At 46.9% G+C, this 24237-nt stretch overlaps 1 protein-coding gene across 1 annotated transcript; it reads left to right on the top strand.

The window, feature by feature from the left end:
- The first annotated feature begins 4183 nt into the window (after nt 1-4183).
- Nucleotides 4184-16602, top strand: LOC146073369 (extracellular calcium-sensing receptor-like). Its single transcript, XM_083180548.1, has 5 exons — nt 4184-5013; nt 6354-7178; nt 8631-8858; nt 14299-14458; nt 15597-16602. Exons 1-5 carry the CDS (start codon nt 4969-4971, stop codon nt 16544-16546), a joined length of 2208 nt encoding a protein of 735 aa, XP_083036674.1. The 5' UTR covers nt 4184-4968; the 3' UTR covers nt 16547-16602.
- Nucleotides 16603-24237: the final 7635 nt, after the last annotated feature.

The raw sequence follows: 24237 nt of genomic DNA, 5'->3' as shown, positions 1-24237 counted from the left end.
CACAGCGCATTGCCAAGCAGGTGAGGCAGATGTAATGCTGCCCATAGACTAGGGTGATACTGCATACAATCCTTAGATTTCCACCACATCTGTGTGATAAATGGAAGGATTGTATGCAAGTTCAATGGGTCCCCCGGCGCGATGCGTGGGCCCGCTGGTCGCATGTCACTTCCAAAAATATTATGTGCTGAACTTAATATTTATCGAATTGTATGAGCGATCGCATGTGGTTTTAAACCACATGCGATTGTTCGCGAAGCAATCAGCGGCTGCCGCACATGGTTTGGGGAGCAGGGGCCGAAGCTGCCGTAAAGCGTAGCGCTGTGCAGAAGGGCTGGCATCGGTGGAGCTCAATGCTGTGATGGAGCGCTGGCAGTGACAATTTAAAACACTAGGCGGCCCTCTGATTAGCTGAGAGAGAGCTGTCGTAGCCAATCAGTGGTCACCTGTCTCAGCCAATCAGAGGGGCCGCCCAGTGTTTAGAATTTTTTTTTCAAATTCTGCCACCATCGCTGAGCCTCGCCGCCACCATTGCTCCTCCATAGCGCTGAGCTTCACCACTGCAAGCCCTCCTTTACAGCACTGTGCTCCACCACTGCCATCCCTCTTCCAGCACCCGATGTGGCATCGCAGATGGCATGCAACATTGGGTGCTGAAAAAAAACACCCTTGGGCACCGCATGTCCCACCGCATCCAATCCCATATTCGTATGAACACCATACCATGTACAGAGAGAGGAGGATTTGGGTGAGTTATTTTGTTTCTGTGCAGGGTAAATACTGACTGCTTTATTTTAACACTGCAATTTAGATCTCAGTTTGAAGTACAAACTCCACCCAAATCTAATTCTCTCTGTACATGTTACATCTGCCCCACCTGCAGTGCACATGGTTTTTGTTCATTAAAGAAGGAGTTTGCTTTTGCAAGTGAACCAGAATCAGGCCCTCTGGGGTGAGAGCTCTCACACATACCCCTTTCAGACATAACAGCATATTACTGGGTGAAGGAGTTTTACCCGATAATTTGTGTAGCGTTTCACACTACCCAAATTTCCTTTGTTTTTAGCAAATTACCGGGTTGACAGTTTTCAACCCGGTAATTTGCTGCTATGTGTGAAATGGGGGTCAGACTGCACCCGGCAAAATGACCCGGCACTCAAAATGCCGGGTCATTGCCGGGTCGCATGTATGAAAGGGGTATAACTTTGAATGGGGATTTTCTGTCCATTTAAAGTCCCAGCTGAGCTCCGCTTGAGTGACAGCTCAGCGGAGGTTAGCGCTACTACGTGGCTCTTCGTGATTGGCTCCTGGTGCTGGTTCTTCAAATATAGGAAAGCCTACTCAATTATTTCCCTCTATTTTTAAAACCATCACGCCTCAAAGAGCATGGGGTTTGTTATGATAGAAGGGGGGACCCCACGCCATTTTTTTAATTTTAATTTTCGGTACTTGTGTACTATCACGGCGCCCATCGCATCGCAGACCATATCGCATGCGATGCGATGTGACGCGATATCGGCTGATGTTCTACAATGGCATACAATTTTAAAATTGTATGCCATTGTATATGGCATACAATGCGATGGGATGTGATTATAAATTGTATAGGCACCCTAATGGGTGCTTACAATGCTTAAATGCACCCCCACGCCACCCCCCAAGTATAAACGTGAACCTGAAGCGTGGCGAGCGCAGCGAGCCCGCGAGGGGTGGCGGTACGCGTCCTACGACCTTTTCATACCCCCACTATCCACGTCGGCGTGGAGTTGATCTTATAAAGTGTGGCGAGCGCAGCGAACCACCGAGCCCGAAGCATGGCGAGCGCAGCGCGCCCCGCGAGGGGATGCGGATACCTTCACAGGTATCCGCGTCCCCTCGCGGGCTTCACAGGTATCCGCGTCCCCTCGCGGGCTTCACAGTTATCCGCGTCCCCTCGCGGGCTTCACAGGTATCCGCGTCCCCTCGCGGGCTTCACAGGTATCCGCGTCCCCTCGCGGGCTTCACAGTTATCCGCGTCCCCTCGCGGGGCTCGCTGCGCTCGCCACGCTTTGGGCTCGGTGGCTCGCTGCGCTCGCCACACTTTATAAAAACAAATCCACGCTGACGTGGATAGTGAGGGTATGAAAAGGTCGTAGGACGCGTACCGGCTGCGCTCGCCACGCTTCAGGTTCACGTTTATACTTGGGGGGTGGCGTGGGGGTGCATTTAAGCATTGTAAGCACCCATTAGGGTGCTTATACAATTTAATATCCTATATGCGTTAAAATCGCATCGCATGCCATCGGGTGTATGGCATGCGATGCGATGTGATTAAAAAATCGGGCGACTAATTATCGGGGCGCCGTGCTAGTACACAAGTACCTAATTTTCTTTTACACATAGAAGTACCTAATGGATCTAACTGATCTAACTGGTCTTACTGATCCGTATGTTGCCCATGTTTGGCAGTGCTTGGCTAAATAAGTAAATAAGCTGCTTGTTCTCGCACAAAACGGACCCGATCACACCCGTAACCAGCCAAGCTGCTATTTGGCCGATACATGGGAGCTTAGTATATCTCTCTCATGTTACATTTGCCCCACCTGCATTGCAATATGGTTTTGTCCATTGTCCAAAAAATTAGCTTTGCAATCCCGTCTGAATTAGGCCCTGGTGGTAGGTTTGTCTTTGATACTTAAATGGACTGAGAAAGTTGGCCAGGTTTGCACATCCCCATGTATACCTCCAGTTCAAAAGAATTGGTCATAAGGATCTTTCTCATCTGGGATCAGACCCCGCATGATTAAAATATTAGCAAAGTGCAAAATCCCCATTCCTTTAACCACATTAAGTTCAGTCTGAACTAGTTCCTAAGGTGCCCATACACGTTGCGATTTTAACATGCATTTTGAACTTTTAAAGTTCAAAACGCATTGAATCGGTTAAAATCACACCGTGTACCTGCGGGGATGCGATGTGATGCGATGCGCGTCCCCGCGGGTACAATATTGTATAGCACAAAAAGTATCTGCAGGCAGTACATCGCATCGCATCAGTTTTGTAGTACATGCGATGTTATACGATGCGATGTCCATTAGGTAACTATAAACTCAAAAAGAAAAAAAGAGGCTAAAATCGCATCGCATGTACTACAAAACTGATGTGATGCAGCACAAAAAGTACTGCCTGCAGATACTTTTTGTGCTATACAATATTGTACCCGCGGGGACACGCATCGCACCCGCACAGTACAGTAGATCGCATCCCCCTACAAGTGCCAAAATCGCACGCCACAAATGAAGTTCAAAACGCACAGCACACATATCGCAACGTGTATGGGCACCTCTACACTGATCCATCTATGGTCACAATCAGGGGCGAATTTAGGTGTCAGGCCGCCCCTAGGCACAACATTTTTGGCCGCCCCCCTCATTTTTTTTTTCGCAGTCTAGACTGCCACTGCCCACTGGATGGACCCGGAGGGAGGGAGACCAGGAGGGGGAGGATTACCTTCATTGTCAACGCACTGCCAGGGACGGGCACGCCGTTTGGCTCCGCAGCTGTCCCCGCCCATTCTATAAACAGCAGCCAATAGGCTGTGTGTATAGAATAGTCAATGGGCGGAGGGCAGCCGTGAGCCTGAGCCAGTGAGCAGCGGATCCTCCCGGGCACACCGCGAGACCGACTGTGATTTCATGTTCATGGCTAGCGAGCAGGCAGCGTCGAGTGACAAGCGGCAGCGTTATTTGCCACTGCCCGCTCGGCCATGCTGCTGCTGCCTGGCAAGGACTGGACTGGTGCAAAATTTTGAAAGGGGTCCCCCAGCACTCCGCCAGAATGAAGGGGGGGGGAGGCTATGGAATTAGAATAGTAAATGGGGAGGGATATGACAGTAGAAGGCAGGACCGGACAGGTTGGGTAATGGTTAAGGTCTGATTGGGTAGCTGATCGGAGAGCTAAGGGGGGCATGGTGACAGACACTGGGATGGGGACAGTGGATAGTTGGTTATATTAGGGGCACTGGACTGGGGGCGGCGGATGGTTGGTTAGATGGGGGCACTAAGCTGGGGATGGTTGGTTAGATGGGGGGCATTGGGCTGGATATGGGATGGGTGGTGAAATGGGGGGCAATAGGCTGGAGACGGAGCATGTTTGGTTAGATGGGGGCACTGGGATGGGAATGGTTGGTTACATGGGGGTACTAGGCTGGATGCAGGGCATGGTTGGTTAGATGGGGCACTGGGCTGGGGGACGGTTGGTTAGATGGAAGCACTGACCTGGGGATCACTTGTGTGTCCAGTCCCACGCACAATGCAGCTCCTCAGCTCCTGCTTTTATCCCCTCCATGATGCACGCTGGGGGAAGGGGGAAGCCACTGAATCATCCCTCCTTGCTGGGTCTGATGATAAGCGGCGCCGGTGGGGCTGGGTCTGGGGAAGCCGCCATTATCTGCGCCGGGATTCATGTTCAGTGACAGGGAGCCGACAATTCGTTACCCCTCCTCCAGCTGGTTCTGAGGATCAGCGCTACAGTCAGCGGCCCCGGTTTGAGTCCGGCGCCGAAGGGGGGGAGCCACTATGCTCAGTGCGGTGGATTTGTGGATGGGGGACCCGGGAGCCAAGTAATTTCCCCCCGCTGGATCTCTCACGGGGACGGGGGTCGGCGGGAGCCGCCGAGGACAGTTCCCACTGCTGTGCCTTAAGATCAGCGCTAGAGCTAATGCACTGCTGGCGGTGCCGGGGGTCTCCCGTATATATGCGGTAGGAATGAGGAGACCACAGCCTCTGCACAGGAGGGGACTTAGAAAAACTTCAAGAGGGTGCAGTGGGATTTCCTCACAGGCAGCCTGCCGTGCCGCCCATAATAGGTGCCGCCCCTAGGCCCGTGCCTCACGGGCCTAGTCACAAATCCGGCCCTGGTCACAATAGGAAATGTACTTCTGAAAAAGAACAATCCATACCATGGAATACCTACCCTGGCTGATTTGCCATGTGTGCGATGGAAATAAAATGCTGTGGGGCCAACCAATCCAGGGTGAGTCACCAAGACAAGAAAATTACCTTCCAGCCGCTGTGAGTGATCTCTGCTGATACACCTCTCGGGTTCCATTAGAGAGGATCTCCCAGTTCTTGGGGCAGGTTGACCTCCTGCGGATTGGTGGCAAAGGATTCTCTTTCAAACTAATAACCAATAAAAACATGTCCACTTACATCATGAGGAGGAAGGCCTGCAGAGGTGGCCATAGGAAAAAAAAACTTTCCAGCACAATTCTGAATCTGAATACACAGAGGAGAACCTCTGTTGTTTATATTCTGGATTCATGGCCACCTGGGCACAAATGTCAGACTATGCTGTATATAAGGCCCTCAGTAGAAACGTTTACAAGTGCTAGTTATGCCTCTGCTGGCAGTAACTTTTGGCAATTGGGCAAACATTAAAACGTTGTCAGAAATGCATCTCTGATATTGGCCCGTGTTCAGATCTGATCGCAGTACAAATTTGTTCTCAAAATGGGCGAAACCATGTGCACTGCAGGTGGGGCAGATGTAACATGTGCAGACAGAGTTGGATTTGGATATACTGTATATCTCCTCCAACACTGACCCAACACAATTCAACTGCTAGTATTAAATAGGCCTTGAGGTTTGGAGTTACCCCCTGAATCCCAGGAGATTAAATCCTTGCTGACATGGGGAAACCTGTCACTCAACCACAATTACAAAATGCATAATATATAGCTTGAAATAGCATAAGCATTCACAAACGAGCAGGCCCACCATCAGGAATTTTGGGGCTCGGAACTTATATCCAGTCCGCCCCCTCCCCCCCCCACCCCCATCTCACTTGATTTACCATAATCTGCCTCCTGTTCCCCCATCTCCTGGCCGGCGGCCGATTATAATGCAGCACCAGCTGTTGGGCCAATCACAGCTAGCTTACCGACAACCCGCTCTGATTGGTTGCTGGTACGCAAGCTCTGATTGGCGCAAAAGCCGATGCAGCATTTAAATTGGCTGCCAGCTTCCTGGGTGGAATAAGCCTGCACTCCTGGACCTTCTTTGTTCAGCACAGCGGAGGCAGTTGGGGGGGGGGGGGGGATTTGCTGTGGGTAAAATGAGCTGCCCAGGCCCAGAGGCCGGGGAACGGGACAGCTGTACCCACAGAACCCCCCTATTGGCAGCCCTGCAAATGAGAATAAGGCCCAGCTGGTTATCTACAGTAGGGTATATTTTGGGCTGAGTTCACCAAACTCAGATACACTTTTTATTACATGGGGAGATCAGATTTAACATGTTTCAAAGTTTTAAATCATTGCAAATACAAGTTTATGGTGTTACTGCAAATATGGAAAATATTTTTGTTTGTTTTTTCAGATCAGTGCATCATCGAGTATCTCTCTCCTAAGTAATCAAATAAAGTTCCCCTCCTTTGTCCGGACTGTTCCCAGTGATAAGGAACAGTCTATGGGACTAGCTAAGCTTATTCTGCACTTTGGTTGGACCTGGGTCGGTCTGTTGGCCATGGACAGTGATTATGGCCTACAGGGAATTCAGCCAATCAGGGAAGAGATAGTAAAGGCTGGAGCATGCGTGGCCTTCACTGAATACATCCGTTTATCTCAACTAGACCGCAATGCCCCCCACATAGTCAAGGTCATCAAAGAGTCATCGGTTAAGGTTGTCGTTATCTTCTCTATTGACATTGACTTGGTTCTTATCATGGAGGAGATGATCAAACAGAAAATCAAAGGGAAGATTTTTGTTTCCAATGTTGCTTGGTCGATGAGTAGTTTGTTCTTATCTGGAAGATTTTCTCAAGTATTATCAGGGTCCATTGGATTATTTACACACAATAGAGAGATTCCAGGATTCAATAACTACCTCAGCATGATCCACCCTTCCATGCAAGAGTCCTGGGTAAACTTATACTGGGAAAAACTCTTCAACTGTAAGTTTATGTATGAGAAAAACACAACTGGATCTTTGGACCCCGCAATGAAAAAATGCACGGGGGAAGAGAGTATTGAGACCACCAGGAACAGCTTTGCCTACACCAGCAGTTTGATCTTTACTCATGGTCATTACGCTGCAGCCTATGTGGTGGTCAAAGCTTTGAAAGACCTGAAGAACTGCAAATTGAAAGACGGCAACGATCCATATTTGAGCTGTAAAGACATTTTGATTTTCAAGCCATGGCAGGTAAGTTATGCTGGTGGGTGCAGTCCAATATAAGTGATTGATGCAATAGTGCATCAGAAGGTAGCTTTTCCCCCCAAAAAAAATATATTTAATTTTAAGTGGTGTCCACTGTAATATGGCTGGGAGTCAATTTTTGTCTGGGAGCCAATTTTTGTCTGGGAGCCATTTTTGTAAATTCAAAATGGCTGCAAATAAATACTAAAGATAATATAAGAACTTTAAAACCATATTCTTTAGTTGCATGATAAGAACAGGGGCCTCTATAATGTGGCATAATATGAAACAGATGCACTATAATGACGCATAATGTGAACGGGAGGTTACTCTCCCGTAAGAACAGGCATAATGGTATGTGGCATAATATGAACAGGGGCCACTGTATGTTATCATTTGCATTAGGGATACTGTGGCATAATGCGTACTGGCAAAACTATTTGGTACTTGTGTATTTTGGCGGCGCCCATCGCATCGCATACCATAAGGCATGCAATGGTATGCGATGCGACGCGATATTGCGCAATATTGTACAATGCCATACAATTTAAAAATTGTATGACATTGTATATGGCATAGAATGCCATACAATGCGATGCGATTAAACATTGTATAAGCACCCTAATGGGTGCTTACAATGTTAAATGCACCCCCACGCCACCCCCCCCCCACTATAAACGTGAACACGAAGCATGGCGAGCGCTGCGAGCCCGCGAGGGGCGGCGGTACGCGTCCTCCGACATTTTCATACCCCCACTATCCACGTCGGCGTGGAGTTGAGAATAGAAAGTGTGTCGAGCGCGGCGAGCCACCGAGCCCGAAGCGAGGGGATGCGGATACCTGTGAAGCCCGCGAGGGGACTCCGATACCTGCAAAGGTATCCGCGTCCCCTCGCGGGGCTCGCTACGCTCGCCACGCTTCGGGCTCGGTGGCGCGCTGCGCGCGCCACACTTTCTATTCTCAACTCCACGCCGACGTGGATAGTGGGGTATGAAAAGGTCGGCGGGCGATGCGATTAAAACATCGCGCGATGGAGATCGGGGGCGCCGCGAAAATACACAAGTACCAACAATTTTATTTTATATTAACAAAATAAATCTGAATGAAAAACTTAAAATATATTATTGATAGAAATTAAATAGATAATTAAATTTAAAATTCTAGGATAGATTCCACCCACCCTTTCATATCGCCCGCCATTATATCCAGGGCCTGCACGACTGCCTGCATCTCACTGCATGTCCCCTTCGTGCCCCTCTTCGCAGTCCCATGGTGCTGCACCCATTCGTTAGGATGCACATTTCACCGTGCCCGTGTTTTCACAAATGCGCAAGGTCGATGCATGTGAATTACCAAAAAAAACGCTTGTGCTCCGTATTCACAGCCGTTCTGTATCGGACCCCATATGTGGTTAAGAGTAAAATGTAGATTAACAAATAAAATAAATCTTCCTCACAGCTTCTGCACTATATAAAGAACGTGAGGGTTGCACTGAGCAGCGGGAGCGACATTTACTTCGATGATCATGGAGACATCCCCGCCGCCTTTGACATTGTGAACTGGCAGATGACCCAAGAAGGGACTATGGGACAGGTCACAGTCGGCAGATATGACACCGTCACATCTTCTCATCAAACTCTCATCATCAACTCAAGCCTGTTGCTGTGGTCTATGGGGCAAAAACAGGTGGGACCTTGTCTACGTCCATTGTTTCCACTTATAAAGTTAGTTTTCAGGAGATAATACACCACATTTTATCATGTTTTGTGCTATATAAAATAAACTTTTTCTAAAATATTTTTAATTTCAATTAAGACATTTTCCTTCGCTACTTATAAATATAAAATATTAATAGGTTGTCCGCAGGGGCGTTTAACAGATGAGAGACCCATGTGCAGCCACCTCTGGCCGGGCCCCCTCCTCTCTGCACTAGATCCTACTGTGCATTCGTGAATCTCTGGAAAAGTGTTGCAGCGGCCATTTTTTCCAACTATTTTTGTATTGTTGCTGCTGTCGTCAGCAGTGCAGTGTTGTGGAATCTGAGCACTAGAGCACTCAGACTCCACTGTGCATGCACAGGCTGCCAAAAAATTGCCGCCGTGCCATTTTTCTGGCGATTTCTGCATCACTTTTACCGCCGCTGCTGAACTCTGGATGGTAAGTATTAGAAACATGGGCGCATCGTGTGCGGTGTGGGCCCCCTGAGACTATTTTTTTTTGGTACTCTTTACCTAGAAGGGCGCCCGTCGTGGTGATCGCGGGTACATTTATGTCTGGCCGCGACGCGACCGACGCGATGCCCGCGATTTCCCATTGAAACCCATGTTAAACATGGAAATCGCGTCGGTCGCGTCGCGGCCGTCCATAAATGTACCCGCGATGCCCGCGACGCGATGCACCCGATTTCCCATAGGAATCAATGTTAAATGGCCCGACCGACGCGATTTTACTGTTAAATGCCTCAATGGACCCGATTTGGCCATAGGAATCAATGTTAAATGGGCTACAGAGCCCAAATAGGCACAATTAACCCTTAAATGTCCCCCCAAATTTTTAACGCCACCCCACGATCCACGCCAACCCGAAGCGTGGCGAGCGCAGCGAGGGGCGGCGGTACGCGTCCTCCGACCTTTTCATGCCCTACTATCCACGTCGGCGTGGAGTTGAGAATAGAATAGTGTGGCGAGCCCGAAGCGTGGCGAGCGCAGCGCGCCCCGCGAGGCGTGGCGACGCGGACACCTGTGAAGCCCGCGAGGGGACGCGTTTACCTGTGAAGGTATCCGCGTCCCCTCGCGGGGCTCGCTGCGCTCGCCACGCTTCGGGCTCGGTGGCTCGCTGCGCTCGCCACACTATTCTATTCTCAACTCCACGCCGACGTGGATAGTAGGGCATGAAAAGGTCGGAGGACGCGTACCGCCGCCCCTCGCGGGCTCGCTGCGCTCGCCACGCTTCGGGTTGGCGTGGATCGTGGGGTGGCGTTAAAAATTTGGGGGGACATTTAAGGGTTAATTGTGCCTATTTGGGCTTTGTAGCCCATTTAACATTGATTCCTATGGCCAAATCGCGGGCATTGAGGCATTTTACATGAAAATCGCGCTCAATCAGCCTTTTTAACATTGTTCCCTATGGGAAAATCGCGGTCATCGCGGGTAGCAGATTTTTATGTACCCGCGATTTACCCGCGATGCCCGCGATTTTTACCCCCGACGCCCGCGATTCCAATCGCTGGCGCCCTTCTAGGTAAAGAGTACCTTTTTTTTATTTTGGAACAACATTTTTTCAAAAACTGATTAAAAAAACAGCTAAAATCATATAACTTGGAGGCTAGTATGGCATCGAGATTATAGGTCGACTCTTTTGAACTTTTTTTTTGTGTCAACACCCGAGCATGTGGTGACCTAATTAGTATATCCTCCGCCATGCTTCTGGCAAAGTGCCTTGATCCATTACTGCTGTGCCAGGCACACTTTACCGCTCTCCTCCAGAGTCCTCATCAATGGTAAAGCATTAACAAGTAAAAAAAAAGGAACAATTAGTGAAAAACTCATGTTGACATTTTCACGACAACTTTTGTCAGTGTCGACCTAGTGATTGTCTAGATTTTGTAATGTTGACCTTACGGTGGTGACCTATTGACTTGTGAGACTTGACTTGTGACTGTATTGTTAGTATATACAGTACTTATATATATATATTTATTATTAACTTTTAAATATAAGGTGCCACAAAGTGTTCACCGCACAAGATTAAGGAATAAAAAAAAGTCACAGTATCAAGCCTTAAAATTAAAGTTTTTTGGGGGGGGCAGCTGCATGATGTCATATGCAGCCGCTGTGACCCCAAACATGGCCGTCCTGCATCTGGCTTTGGGACTTGACTGCGCAGCCAGAGGGCAACCGGTGTTGTGTGAGCGCTTCGCTGTATAGCGAAATGCTCACTCTTCAGAAATGCAATCGCAAAATTGTTGCTTTGCATTGTGGGGAATGATCCAGTGTTTGGGGCGCCTTGCCCTGTTCTGTGTGGCCTTCTGGAAGCATGTCGCCGGGAGTTGTAAATTTGTGAAGTTTCTCAAAATTAGAGCTCACTCTGAATCAGAGTCTTACTCCCATATTTACTCAAAATAAGTCTTTCATGAATAAATAACTTTCATCTGATTAAACTCTTTCATGCTTACATAGTAATGGGCCTGCTGGGCAGCCAAATACAGATGAGGCTGAAGCATCTCATGGATCGGTCAGATCCATCAGGCTTCTCTGTGGAAAAATAAGATACTGTAAGATAAATAATGAAACAAAATGGCGTCGGGTCCCCCCCACCAGAATAACCGGCCCCAGGCTCTTTGAGCAGGTCCTGGTTGCAGATATACAAGGGAAAAAAAGACATGGGGTCCCCCTGTATTTCTATAACCATCAACAGGCTTATGGCCCAGTCCTGGTTCCCAAAATAAAGGGGACAAAAGGAGTAGGGGTCACCTGTATTTTGGAAACCAACCATATAAGGTCCCGAGGCCAAAACATGACAACCATGGCTGGTCAGTCCTGGCCAGGTCCCTGGGGGAGTGGGGACCCCCAATAAAGTGGTCCCCCTCGCCTGGGCTCAACACAGGGCTGTCCCCAGAACCTCTCGGTAGTGGGTTCCGGGCTGATAGTGTAAAAATAAAAGGCTAAAAATAAGTATTGGGTTTTGTAGTAGATCTCCAAGCCCCATGAAGCTGTCCTGTATAATTCCTAAGGGTAACAGAAAACGGGATTTGGGGAACCACTGGCGCTTGAAAATATGTTATATTTTATGAAAGCAGGATGATACTGGTGTCCAACCACCTACTAAAATACAGATGAGTGTGGGCAATCAGTCAGCAGGAACAGGTTATTCCTACTCCCACATGCGGACAGACACTTACCGTATTTATCGGCGTATAACACGCACAGGCGTATAACACGCACCTTCATTTTAAAAGGGAAATCTCAGGAAAAAAAGTTAAATTTCTAAATAAAAACTTATTTTTTTTTACAGACGCTGCTGTAGCCAGGGAGGAAGGAGTCACTGTGCAGGGAGGAGCTTTAACCCCTTGGGTGGTGGGTTGTGCTGGGGCAGGACAAACCTACCAGGGCAGGTTTATCCTGCCCCAGCAAAACCCACCACAGAAGGTTAGAAGCAGCCCGCCCCCCCCTCGCCTCCGCTCCGGCGTTAGTACGCCGGAGCTTCCCTGCTGCCTCTCTCCCCCTTCCTAGCCGCCTGTCACATTTAGCAGTGACGTCGGCGGCAGGCTGGGGGATGTTCGCGGCTCGGGAGGACTCGGGTGCCTGAGCGCTTCCGAGTCCCCCCCGAGCCTGGCCGACATTACCCGAGCCTGCCGCCGACGTCACTGTAAAGTGACAGGCGGGCTGGGGGGATCGGGGAAGCTCCGATCGCCGGAGCACAGGGACAGGGGGGGGGGCTGGAGCTGATCGGAGGTGTGGGGTAGAGGTGCTGCGCCAGTGGTGCACACCTGGACACCACTGGCGCGCACCTATTATATGAAATTACCGCCGTATAGCACGCATATCGGCGTATAACACGCACCCATCTTTTCCCCCTGTTTTCAGGGGGAAAAAAGTGCGTGTTATACGCCGATAAATACGGTACTTAAAAGTTCTGTCTCGCATGCATGTAGCGTTTTCTTTCAAACTGCATGCGAGACAGAACTTTTAAGTAAGTGTCTGTCCGCATGTGGGAGTAGGAACATATTTTCAAGCGCCAGTGGTTCCCCAAATCCCGTTTTCTGTTATTCTGTGTTCTAATTTGGAGGTTGATGGTCTCTTGGGGATCTACAGGCTGCTGATTATTTAATTAATCCAGGTCTATTTGCAACACTTCACTAGTGTTTGTTTTTTTAATAAAGAATTCCTAAGGGTACCTGTGAAAAAAATTATACTTACAGCCTCCAGTGTAGATCGGTCCTCTTCTGTCCCTATAGGCATCCATGGGATTAAAAATAAAAATGCACAATATGTTACAAGAAATACTGGGAGTGCTTAATCCACAAAGCACCTAGATGCTTACTTGTCTGAGAAGCTAATAGATAATTATATTGAATGTAACCCAAAGTGGACATTTACTAGCTATTCCCATGAGGCATGTTCCTCGCTTTTGTCATGCTGGGGCATGCTATGTACTATGTGATCTGCTGGGCCTGTTCCCAGTCCCTCTCACCAGTAAATAGACTTTGGCACCACAAGTCCACCCCTATTCTAAATGGTCCATGGTCTCACGTATCTATAGATTTTCATTTGGGTCCAAATTCGTCTCCATCCCTGATGTTCGGGGTTTGTACTTGTATGATTATGTGCATGTGCAAACCCCAGGATCAAACAGCTTTGGGGAGATTCACACTCACCTAGCCATTCGATCTAAGAAGGGAGGACCAGGGGTGGGCAGGGGGCGGCAGCAAGGGGACGCCCAGCATTTTATGGGTATCAGCACCCGGTCAAAATTTGGGGCCGATTACACCCGATCCCGACTGATCACGCTGAGAAATTGCCCCAAGTTGGATGTGTTGGACATCCCATCTCACCCAAAGTGCGGTCCCGTGCGCATCAGGTCGGACCCTGCTGATTGGCTGAGAGTGCTCTCAGTCAATCAATGGTCGGCCAGTCTTTTGACAATGTTTTTTTTTATTATTTTGCTGCCATTGCCCGCTCAAGGGGAATTTGGTCCAATTTGTCCTTAGGACAAGTCGGACCAGTGTATGGAGGCCTTTACTCTATGGTTATTGCATACTTGTCACACATTATGGTGACTCCACTAGATCTGTTATAGTGGCTAAAAAAAAATCAACCACAAGAGGTGCATTGATGTAGGACGATGACCTTACCTAGTATAGCCATACAAAATATGATACGTTGACACATGCTGTAGACCTACATTTCTATTTAATTTGATACACAGAACCAAACTTTATGTCTACCCAGATTGAAGGAATTATGAGTCTTTCTCAGAATGAGAAGAAAAGATTGTTGGTATTGTCGTTATTATGCTTCATGAAGTAAATGCCTCCACAATACTGCACAATAGAATGACACACAGCGGACAAGTAGAGTAATTTGTATTGTTTTTAAAATCTCTCAAAATTGTGTCCTATCCCCAGACCCCTCGCTCAGTCTGCAGTGAGAGCTGTCCCCTGGGTACCTGGAAGGCCGCTATAAGAGGACAACCTGTATGTTGCTTTGAATGTGTCCCCTGTCTACAAGGAGAAATATCTAACCAGTCAGATGAGTGTTGGACCTGCTCATATGTCCTGATATGCAGTAAACATTTGAAAAATTGATTTAGCTTTCTGGTGCTTGGGATACCTTATGTCCCCAACCGGTGCTAAGGTGTTCGATGCCTCAATGCAAACTATACATTTGCACATACTCTCCTATTCTTAATAAATCGGTCTTAGATTCTTGCTAAAATAAATATTATAATTAAGGCGTGTGGTCACACAATAGTACACCCAATTCAAATTACTCCACAAGTTCAATCTTATTCACATTATACCACACGTAGTGCTCCTGATTCATATTACACCACCAACAGCTTCCCATATTTATGTTACACACATTGTGCCGCTTTTTCATGTTGCATTACACAGTAGTACCCCTTATACAGTATATGTTATGCCACACAGTAGTGCCCCTCTTACATGAAATGCCGTGCCCCTTATACACTTAATGTTTACTGCACATCTTCCAGGACAACTGATTCCGGGATGGACAAAATGTCCTGTTCAAGGACTTCCCTCTTAATTTATTAAAAAAGTTGTTAACCTATGTCTTTCTGTAGCAGCGATCATGGGGAAAAAAAGGATGCTTAAAGCAGATTCAGTTTTGCCTAATAAAGCCAACATCGGGGCTAATTGAATAGCTTCAGGTGAGGTTATTGGCCAAGTAAGTTACAGCGACTAATAGGATGCCACTCTTGATGTTAAATAAAATTCAAAGGTTTAGCCACCATTGGCCATTACCACGTATCCAATTGTGACGCTGTTGGTTTATATTCTGTGCCCATATTTATTTTTCCTTTCTTTTCCACTAACTATCTCCCACTCATGAAAATTAAATGTTCAAGTGTTCTGTGGAAAATTTGCTGGACAAAAAAAAATCAAAACGAAGCTCCTGACACATAGGGTTGATTGAGGACCTTGATTTGGAAAGTGAGATGAAGTAACATAAATCCAATAAGGTTTAGGGTTTTTAGGGTTTGTGAAGACATAACTGCTTTAAAATAAACTAATACAACAAGGCTCTTTCCTTCACATCTGTTTGTCCTACAATATTTGTAGCATGTGACAAAGAGCTCAGTTACATGTTTCAGCATTAATGGTTATATTGTAGATAATTCCATATCAGAAATATTGTACTGGTATAATACTATTACCTTTCTTTGTTTATAAAATATAAAAATTCAACAAATTTATCTCTCTCTCAGATTCTGTTCATTGTCTGAAGTGTCCGTGGGACCAGTGGTCAAATCTCCAGAAAACCATATGTCTACAGAAGCCTGTAGAGTACCTGCACTATGACGATCCATTAGGAGCATCATTGTTATCTTCAAGCTTACTGTCCTCTGCCAGTCCTGTTTTTATATTAGCAATTTTTATCCACTGGAAGGACACGCCCATAGTGAAAGCCAACAATTTTTCCGTAAGCTGCCTTCTGCTGGTGTCCCTGTCTTTCTGTTTCCTCTGCTCTTTAGTTTTCATTGGTTACCCCCAACCTGTAAACTGTTTGCTACGCCAAGTTTCATTTGGCCTAGTATTTGCCCTTTGTATCTCTTGTATTTTGGCAAAGACTATCATAGTGGTGCTTGCTTTCATGGCCACCAGACCAGGCAACAGGATGAGAAAATGGACCACACCTCAAGTGTCCTATATGATAATTTCTACTTGTTTCCTGTTCCAGTTCCTCCTGTGCATCACTTGGCTGTCACTCGCTCCTCCTTTCCGACAGTACAACACCCATACCAAACCTGGACTCATCATTGTTGAGTGTAATGAGGGCTCCCCCATTGCCTTCTGGACCATGCTGGGTTATCTGTTCCTTCTAGCTACCATTAGTTTTATTGTTGCCTTCCTGGCTCGAAGACTTCCTGACAGCTTCAATGAAGCCCAGTTTATTACGTTCAGCATGCTGGCCTTCATCAGTGTCTGGGTCTCCTTTATCCCGGCCTCCCTCAGTGCTCGGGGCAAGTACACAGTAGCCATGGAGATATTTGCCATCTTGGCTTCCAGTTGGGCTCTGGTAATCTGCATGTTCCTGCCTAAATGTTTCATCATAGTGTTCAGGCCCGACATGAACTCCAGGAAACATCTCATGAGAAGAGACAGAGATCAGTTTAGTAACAAGATATAGAAACATGCATCAGCAAAAATCATTGTTATATTAAACTGTTGCCATTTAAACTTAAAAGTAATCAAATAAAAAAATACTATTTGTGTTGTTACCGCCTTTGGTGAAAAAGTTGGTGGAACATGCATCGGGTTCTTCTATATGACAGTCAATACATTTTTAGTTGAGTTTCAATCTGTTGGCTAGACTAGTCTGGACATAGAGTAGACTATTTAATTCTTATTCAGTCATTTAGGGTATGTTCAAGTCATCTGGATTTAAGATGTATCATTCTTGACCAATCTCAAGATAATTCACTGACAAAACCACACCAGTGAAACGGACGTTGGCATTTCTTATCTGCACACGAGTATGACCTTAGTCTAATATAATCCCATCATATACTTAAATTATGATTTTTACTTTAAGATAGATTACTACGTACTTATTTCAAGGCAGATAGTGATGTAGGTAATTGCCCTACCCTAGTATGGGTATATATGTATATAAGCTCCAGCCAGTCTGTCCCTACCCCTTGATGAAGTCATGATGAAATGCGATTTGAATACTCCATATACCTACCTCAACATTGAAGTTAAGTTTTATATCCTCTATTGATTTTAACTATATGGGAGTAAATTTAGTAAGAATATGAATGTGGCTCAGTCTCGTATTCACAATGTCAATACGACAGAATACGACTGGCATCGGTCGTATTTTGTCTAAAATATGAATCATAAATAGGGCAGATTTAATAATCTGCCGTATTTACAGATTTGTATTTTGCCAATGGCGTAGCCAGACATATTCTGCCATATTCGTTTTAAGCATCCAAATATACGGCTGCTAAATACAAATACGAGTTGGCAGCCTGCATGGATCAGTCAGATCCATACAGGCTGCAGGGTACTCTTTACCTAGCACGGCGCCCACGATTTTGATCATGGGCATCGCAGGTAAAAAAATCGCGGCCATCGTGGGCATTGAATGCACTAAAAATCGGGTGCGACGCGACCGACGCGATGCCCGCGATTTCCCATAGGGAACAATGTTAAATGTCTCAATTGACCCGATTTTCATGTTCAATGCCTCAATTGACCCAATTTTTCCATAGGAAACAATGTTAAATGGCCCACAGAGGCCAAATAGCCACCCTGAAGTGTGAAATGGCCCCCACAATTGTTAACGCCACCCCACGATCAACGTCAACCCGAAGCGTGGCGAGCCCAGCGAGCCCGCGAGGGGCGGCGGTACGCGTCCTACGACCTTTTCATACCCCCACTATCCACGTCGGCGTGGAGTTGAGAATAGAATAGTGTGGCGAGCGCAGCGAGCCACTGAGCCCGAAGCGTGGCTAGCGCAGCGAGCCCCGCAAGGGAACGCGGATACCTTCACAGGTAAACGCGTCCCTTCGCGGGCTTCACAGGTATCCGCGTGCGCTCGCCACGCTTCGGGCTTGGTGGCTCGCTGCGCTCGCCACACTATTCTATTCTCAACTCCACGCCGACGTGGATAGTGGGGGTATGAAAAGGTCGTAGGACGCGTACCGCCGCCCCTCGCGGGCTCGCTGCGCTCGCCACGCTTCGGGTTCACGTTGATCGTGGGGTGGCGTTAACAATTGTGGGGGCCATTTCACACTTCAGGGTGCCTATTTGGCCTCTGTGGGCCATTTAACATTGTTTCCTATGGAAAAATCGGGTCAATTGAGGCATTGAACAGGAAAATCGGGTCAATTGAGACATTTAACATTGTTCCCTATGGGAAATCGCGGGCATCGCGTCGGTCGCGTCGCACCCGATTTTTTAGTGCATTCAATGCCCGCGATGGCCGCGATGGGCGCCGTGCTAACTAAAGAGTACCGGCTGCAGTGTTAAAAAAAATGAATAAATCATTTAAAAAAATGGCGTGGGGGTCCGTCCCCCCCACGGCCTAATCCAGCCCCAGGCTCAAAGAGCCGTTCCTGGTTTTATAACTAACCAGGTTGGGGTTCCCTGTATTTTTTAAAGCCAGCATCAGTACCAAGGGCCGGTATTTATTCACAAAATATGAGAGATAAAACGAGTAGGAGTCTCCCATATTTTGGGAACCAGCACCAGGCCAAACCAGCCAGCAGGCTAATGCCACAGCCATGGGGAGACGTTTAATACAATTCCCCCGGCCAAAGCATTAACCCCCTGACTGGTCAGCCTGGGCAGGGGTCCTGGGGGAGTGGGGAGCCCCCCCCCCAATGAAGGGGTCCCCCATCCAGTATTTACCTACCCAGGTTGAAGCCTGGGGCTGTCCCCGGCACCCCAGTGCGGTGGGTACCGGGCTAATAAATGGTGTAAAAATTAAAAAAACTATTGTATATTGCTGTGAAATTATGAATCCCAGCAAGCCTGCACTGCATTCAGGGACTTGGAGACTTAAAGCGCCCGCTGGAACTTTTAGTTCCACAACAGTACAAATAGTGAAAAAAAACACACATACAAAGAAATTGAAACTTTATTACATACTGAGCCCATACATACATACATATACTTACCTACCTTGACATGTAAGTGGGTATCCATCCATCGACTGGTCCTGTAGTAATCCAATTTTGGTACCTATGGAAGGAAACCATACTCACCAGGGTCCTCCTGCGTACATCACGTCCTCTTGGGTCCATGTATGGAACCCCGGGGACTTGGCAAAAAAAAAAACCTGACAGGTCACGAACCCAGAATGAACGGAGTAGAGTGGCAGAAAGCTTTGTTTACTTTCTGTGGCTTGCTAGGCCACTAGGGATAGTCCACAATGAGATTATTTCTTTTTACACCACTCTGCAAACACTACGCTACCTTGTACTCCCCCCATCCACCCGTTTATTTTAATATTTATACACTAATGTTTAAAAGTTTTGGGTCACTTAGAAATTTCCTAATTATATTAGCTGCAAACATCTGTGTTTTGAAGGAATATCTACATACAGTAGGTGTATAGAAGCCCAATTCCAGCAATCATCACAGTGTTCTAATGGTACACTGTGTTTGCTAATTGCGTTAGAAGACTAGAAGACTAGAAGACTCATGAATGATTAGAAAACCCTTGTGCAATTATATAAGCACAGTTGAATATAGGTTTGTTCATTAGAGAGGCTATAAAACTGGCCTTCCTCTGAGCTAATTGAGTATCTGGAGCATCACATTTGTGAGTTTGATTATGCTCTCAAAATGGCCATAGAAAAATAACTTTCATGTGAAACTCGACAGTCTATTCTTGTTTTTCGAATTGAAGGCTAGTCCATGTGAGAAATTGCCAAGAAAACTGAACATTTCCTACAATGGTGTGTTCAGCTCCCTTCAGAGAACAGCCAAACAGGCTCTAACCAGAGTAGTAAGAGAATTAGGAGACCCCTGTGCACAACGGATCAAGAAGACAAGAACATTAGAGTCTCTAGTTTGAGAAATAGATGCCTCACAGGTCCTCAACTGGCAGCTTCATTAAATGGTATGTGCAAAACATCAGCGTTAACGTCTGCAGTGAAGAGGTGACTCCGGGATGCTAAAGGCTAGCAGAGTGGCAAAGAAAAAGCTGTATCCGAGACTGACCAATACAAGAAAAATATTAATATGGGCAAAAGAATACAGACATTGGACAGAGGAAGATTGGTAAAAATGTGTTATGGACAGATGAAGTAAAGTTTGAGGGTTTTCAATCACACAGAAGAACATTGTAAGACACAGAACAAATCTGTTAAGTAAGGTGGAGGTAATGTGATGGTTTGGGGCTGCTTTGGTGCTGGTAAAGTGGAAGATTTCTGCAAGGTAAAAGGGAGTTTAAATAATGAAGGCCATCACTCCAATGCCATGACATACTCGTGGCAATGCCATGCCATACCCTGTGGACAGCGCTTGATCGGAGCCAATTTCCTCCTTCAACAGAGCAATGACCAAAAAGCACAGGTCCAAATTATGCCAAAACTATTTAGGGAAGAAGCAGGCAGCTGGTATTCTGTCTGTAATGGAGTGGCCAGCGCAGTCACCGGATCTCAACCCTACTGAGCTGTTGTGGGAGCAGCCTTGACCATATGGTACGCAAGAAGCAGGGCCGCCACTAGTAATGTTGGGGCCCGGGACTGACCTTCACCACCCCCTCGCTTGTGCTGGCAGCCTTCCCCCCCCCCTCAATTACTTACCAGCGGTGGTGTCGGCGGTGCAGCAGCATCTTCTCCCGGGGCTTGGAGCACTCACTGCGCAGTGCAGCCTGCAGAGCGCCGAGCCCTCTGTATCCTAGGCTCAGCGCTGTGCAGGCTGCACTGTGTATTGTGGGGGCATTTGTACGGGTGCCGTGGGGGGTGGGGTGGTGGTGGTAGTGCCATGCCAATGTGGGCAGCTGCCTGGGTCCCTCCAGAGGCTGGGGGCCCTGGACAGTTGTACCCCTGGCACCCCCCTGTTGGCGGCCCTGGCGAGAAGTTCCCATCAATCCAATTCAATTTGTGATAGGAGCTTCAGGAAGCGTGGGCTGAAATTTCTTCAGATTACCTCAAATTACCTCACCAAATTAACAGCTCTAATGCCAAAGGTCTGCAGTACTGTAATTGCTGCAAAAGAAGCATTCTCTGATGAAAGGACAAAATTATTATTTCAGATAAAAATCATTATTTCTTGACTCATGTAAAACACAAATTTGTCTGGGTGACCCCAAACTTTTGAATGGTAGTGTTAGAATTTTAGCTGGGCTTCTTAAATAGGGTGAAGTTCTATATCCATTCACAATACTGGTATTCAAGAAATGTTGGTCTTTTTTTGTAGGTCATTTAAATAATATTTAGTGATCTGGTAATTGTAGTTATTTGTAATTTACTCGATTTTTTTGCCATACACTGTCACAAGACATACACCTGGGAGATCACATCTGCACAATTATCAGAATACAGTAATTGTTCTCTCCTATAAAGATACTTTTGTACAAATCTTGATCCAATCCATAGGGAAAAGTTAATTAAGGACTGCAATTAAGAATAACAGAAATGTGTCTATAAATGCAAACTGCTAAATGTAACTTCAAGACCCAATATACTGTATGCACTGTAAGTATATCACACATCACTGTCACTGCACCTCCATCCTACACCCTCATCTATACACATCACTGTCACTGCCCCTCCATCCTACACCCTCATCTATACACATCACTGTGACTGCACCTCCATCCTACACCCTCATCTGTACACATCACTGTCACTGCACCTCCATCCTACACCCTCATCTATACACGTCACTGTCACTGCACCTCCATCCTACACCCTCATCTATACACATCACTGTCACTGCTCCTCCATCCTACACCCTCAACTATACACATCACTGTCACTGTACCTCTATCCTACACCCTCATCTATACACATCACTATCACTGCACCTCCATTCTACACCCTCATCTATACACATCCCTGTCACTGCACCTCCATCCTATACCCTCATCTATACACATCCCTGTCACTGCACCTCCATCCTACACCCTCATCTATACACATCCCTGTCACTGCACCTCCATCCTACACCCTCATCTGTACACATCACTGTCACTGCACCTCCATCCTACACCCTCATCAATACACGTCACTGTCACTGCACCTCCATCCTACACCCTCATCTATACACATAACTGTCACTGCACCTCCATCCTACACCCACATCTATACACATCACTGTCACTGTACCTCCATCCTACACCCTCATATATATACACATCACTGTCACTGCACCTCCATCTTACACCCTCATCTATACACATCACTGTCACTGCACCCCCATCCTACATCCTCATCTATACACATCACTGTCACTGCACCTCCATCCTACACCCTCATCTATACACATCACTGTCACTGCACCTCCATCCTACACCCTCATATATATACACATCACTGTCACTGCACCTCCATCCTACACACTCATCTATACACATCACTGTCACTGCATCTCCATCCTACACCCTCATCTATACACATCACTGTCACTGCACCTCCATTGTACACCTTCATCTATACACATCACTGTCACTGCACCTCCATCCTACACCCTCATCTATACACATCACTGTCACTGCACCTCCATCCTACACCCTCATCTATACACATCACTGTCACTGCACCTCCATCCTACACCCTCATCTATACACATCACTGTAACTGCACCTCCATCCTACACCCTCATCTATACACATCACTGTCACTGCACCTCCATCCTACACCCTCATATATATACACATCACTGTCACTGCACCTCCATCCTACACACTCATCTATACACATCACTGTCACTGCATCTCCATCCTACACCCTCATCTATACACATCCCTGTCACTGCACCTCCATTGTACACCTTCATCTATACACATCACTGTTACTGCACCTCCATCCTACACCCTCATCTATACACATCACTGTCACTGCACCTCCATCCTACACCCTCATCTATACACATCACTGTCACTGCACCTCCATCCTACACCCTCATCTATACACATCACTGTCACTGCACCTCCATCCTACACCCTCATCTATACACATCACTGTCACTGCACCTCCATCCTACACCCTCATCTATACACATCACTGTCACTGCACCTCCATCCTACACCCTCATCTATACACATCACTGTCACTGCACCTCCATCCTACACCTTCATCTATACACATCACTGTCACTGTACCTCCATCCTACACCCTCATCTATACACATCACTGTCACTGCACCTCCAGCCTACACCCTCATCTATACACATCACTGTCACTGCACCTCCATCCTACACCCTCATCTATACACATCACTGTCACTGCACCTCCATCCTACACCCTCATCTATACACATCACTGTCACTGCACCTCCATCCTACACCCTCATCTATACACATCACTGTCACTGCACCTCCATCCTACACCCACATCTATACACATCCCTGTCACTGCACCTCCATCCTACACCCTCATATATATACATCACTGTCACTGTACCTCCATCCTACACCCTCATCTATACACATCACTGTCACTGTACCTCCATCCTACACCCTCATCTATACACATCACTGTCACTGTACCTCCATCCTACACCCTCATATATATACACATCACTGTCACAGCACCTCCATCCTACACCCTCATCTATACACATCACTGTCACTGCACCTCCATCCTACACCCTTATCTGTACACATCCCTGTCACTGCACCTCCATCCTACACCCTCATCTATATACATCACTGTCACTGTACCTCCATCCTACACCTTCATCTATACACATCACTGTCACTGCACCTCCATCCTACACCCTCATCTATACACATCACTGTCACTGTACCTCCATCCTACACCTTCATCTATACACATCACTGTCACTGCACCTCCAGCCTACACCCTCATCTATACACATCACTGTCACTGCACCTCCATCCTACACCCTCATCTATACACATCACTGTCACTGCACCTCCATCCTACACCCTCATCTATACACATCACTGTCACTGCACCTCCATCCTACACCTTCATCTATCTATCAGAAAGAACCCTGTAGTTTTTATTATCCTCATACTTATTTAGCCTTCGCCTTACTGCTGATAGGTACTGTACTATGGTTTTGTCTCACAAAAGTAGTAGCTAGGGGACATAGCATCTGCAGTTCAATGTTTTCATCTCTGGAGCAGGACATTGACTTGAGATACAATATATTCATTATCTAGACAAA

This window comes from Crinia signifera, chromosome 4, assembly GCF_055691185.1.
Source record: "Crinia signifera chromosome 4, ASM5569118v1, whole genome shotgun sequence".
In the NCBI taxonomy this organism is placed as follows: Eukaryota; Metazoa; Chordata; class Amphibia; order Anura; family Myobatrachidae; genus Crinia; species Crinia signifera.
The sequence above is the reverse complement of the archived record's forward strand: the minus strand, read 5'-3'. Positions and strand labels throughout refer to the sequence as shown.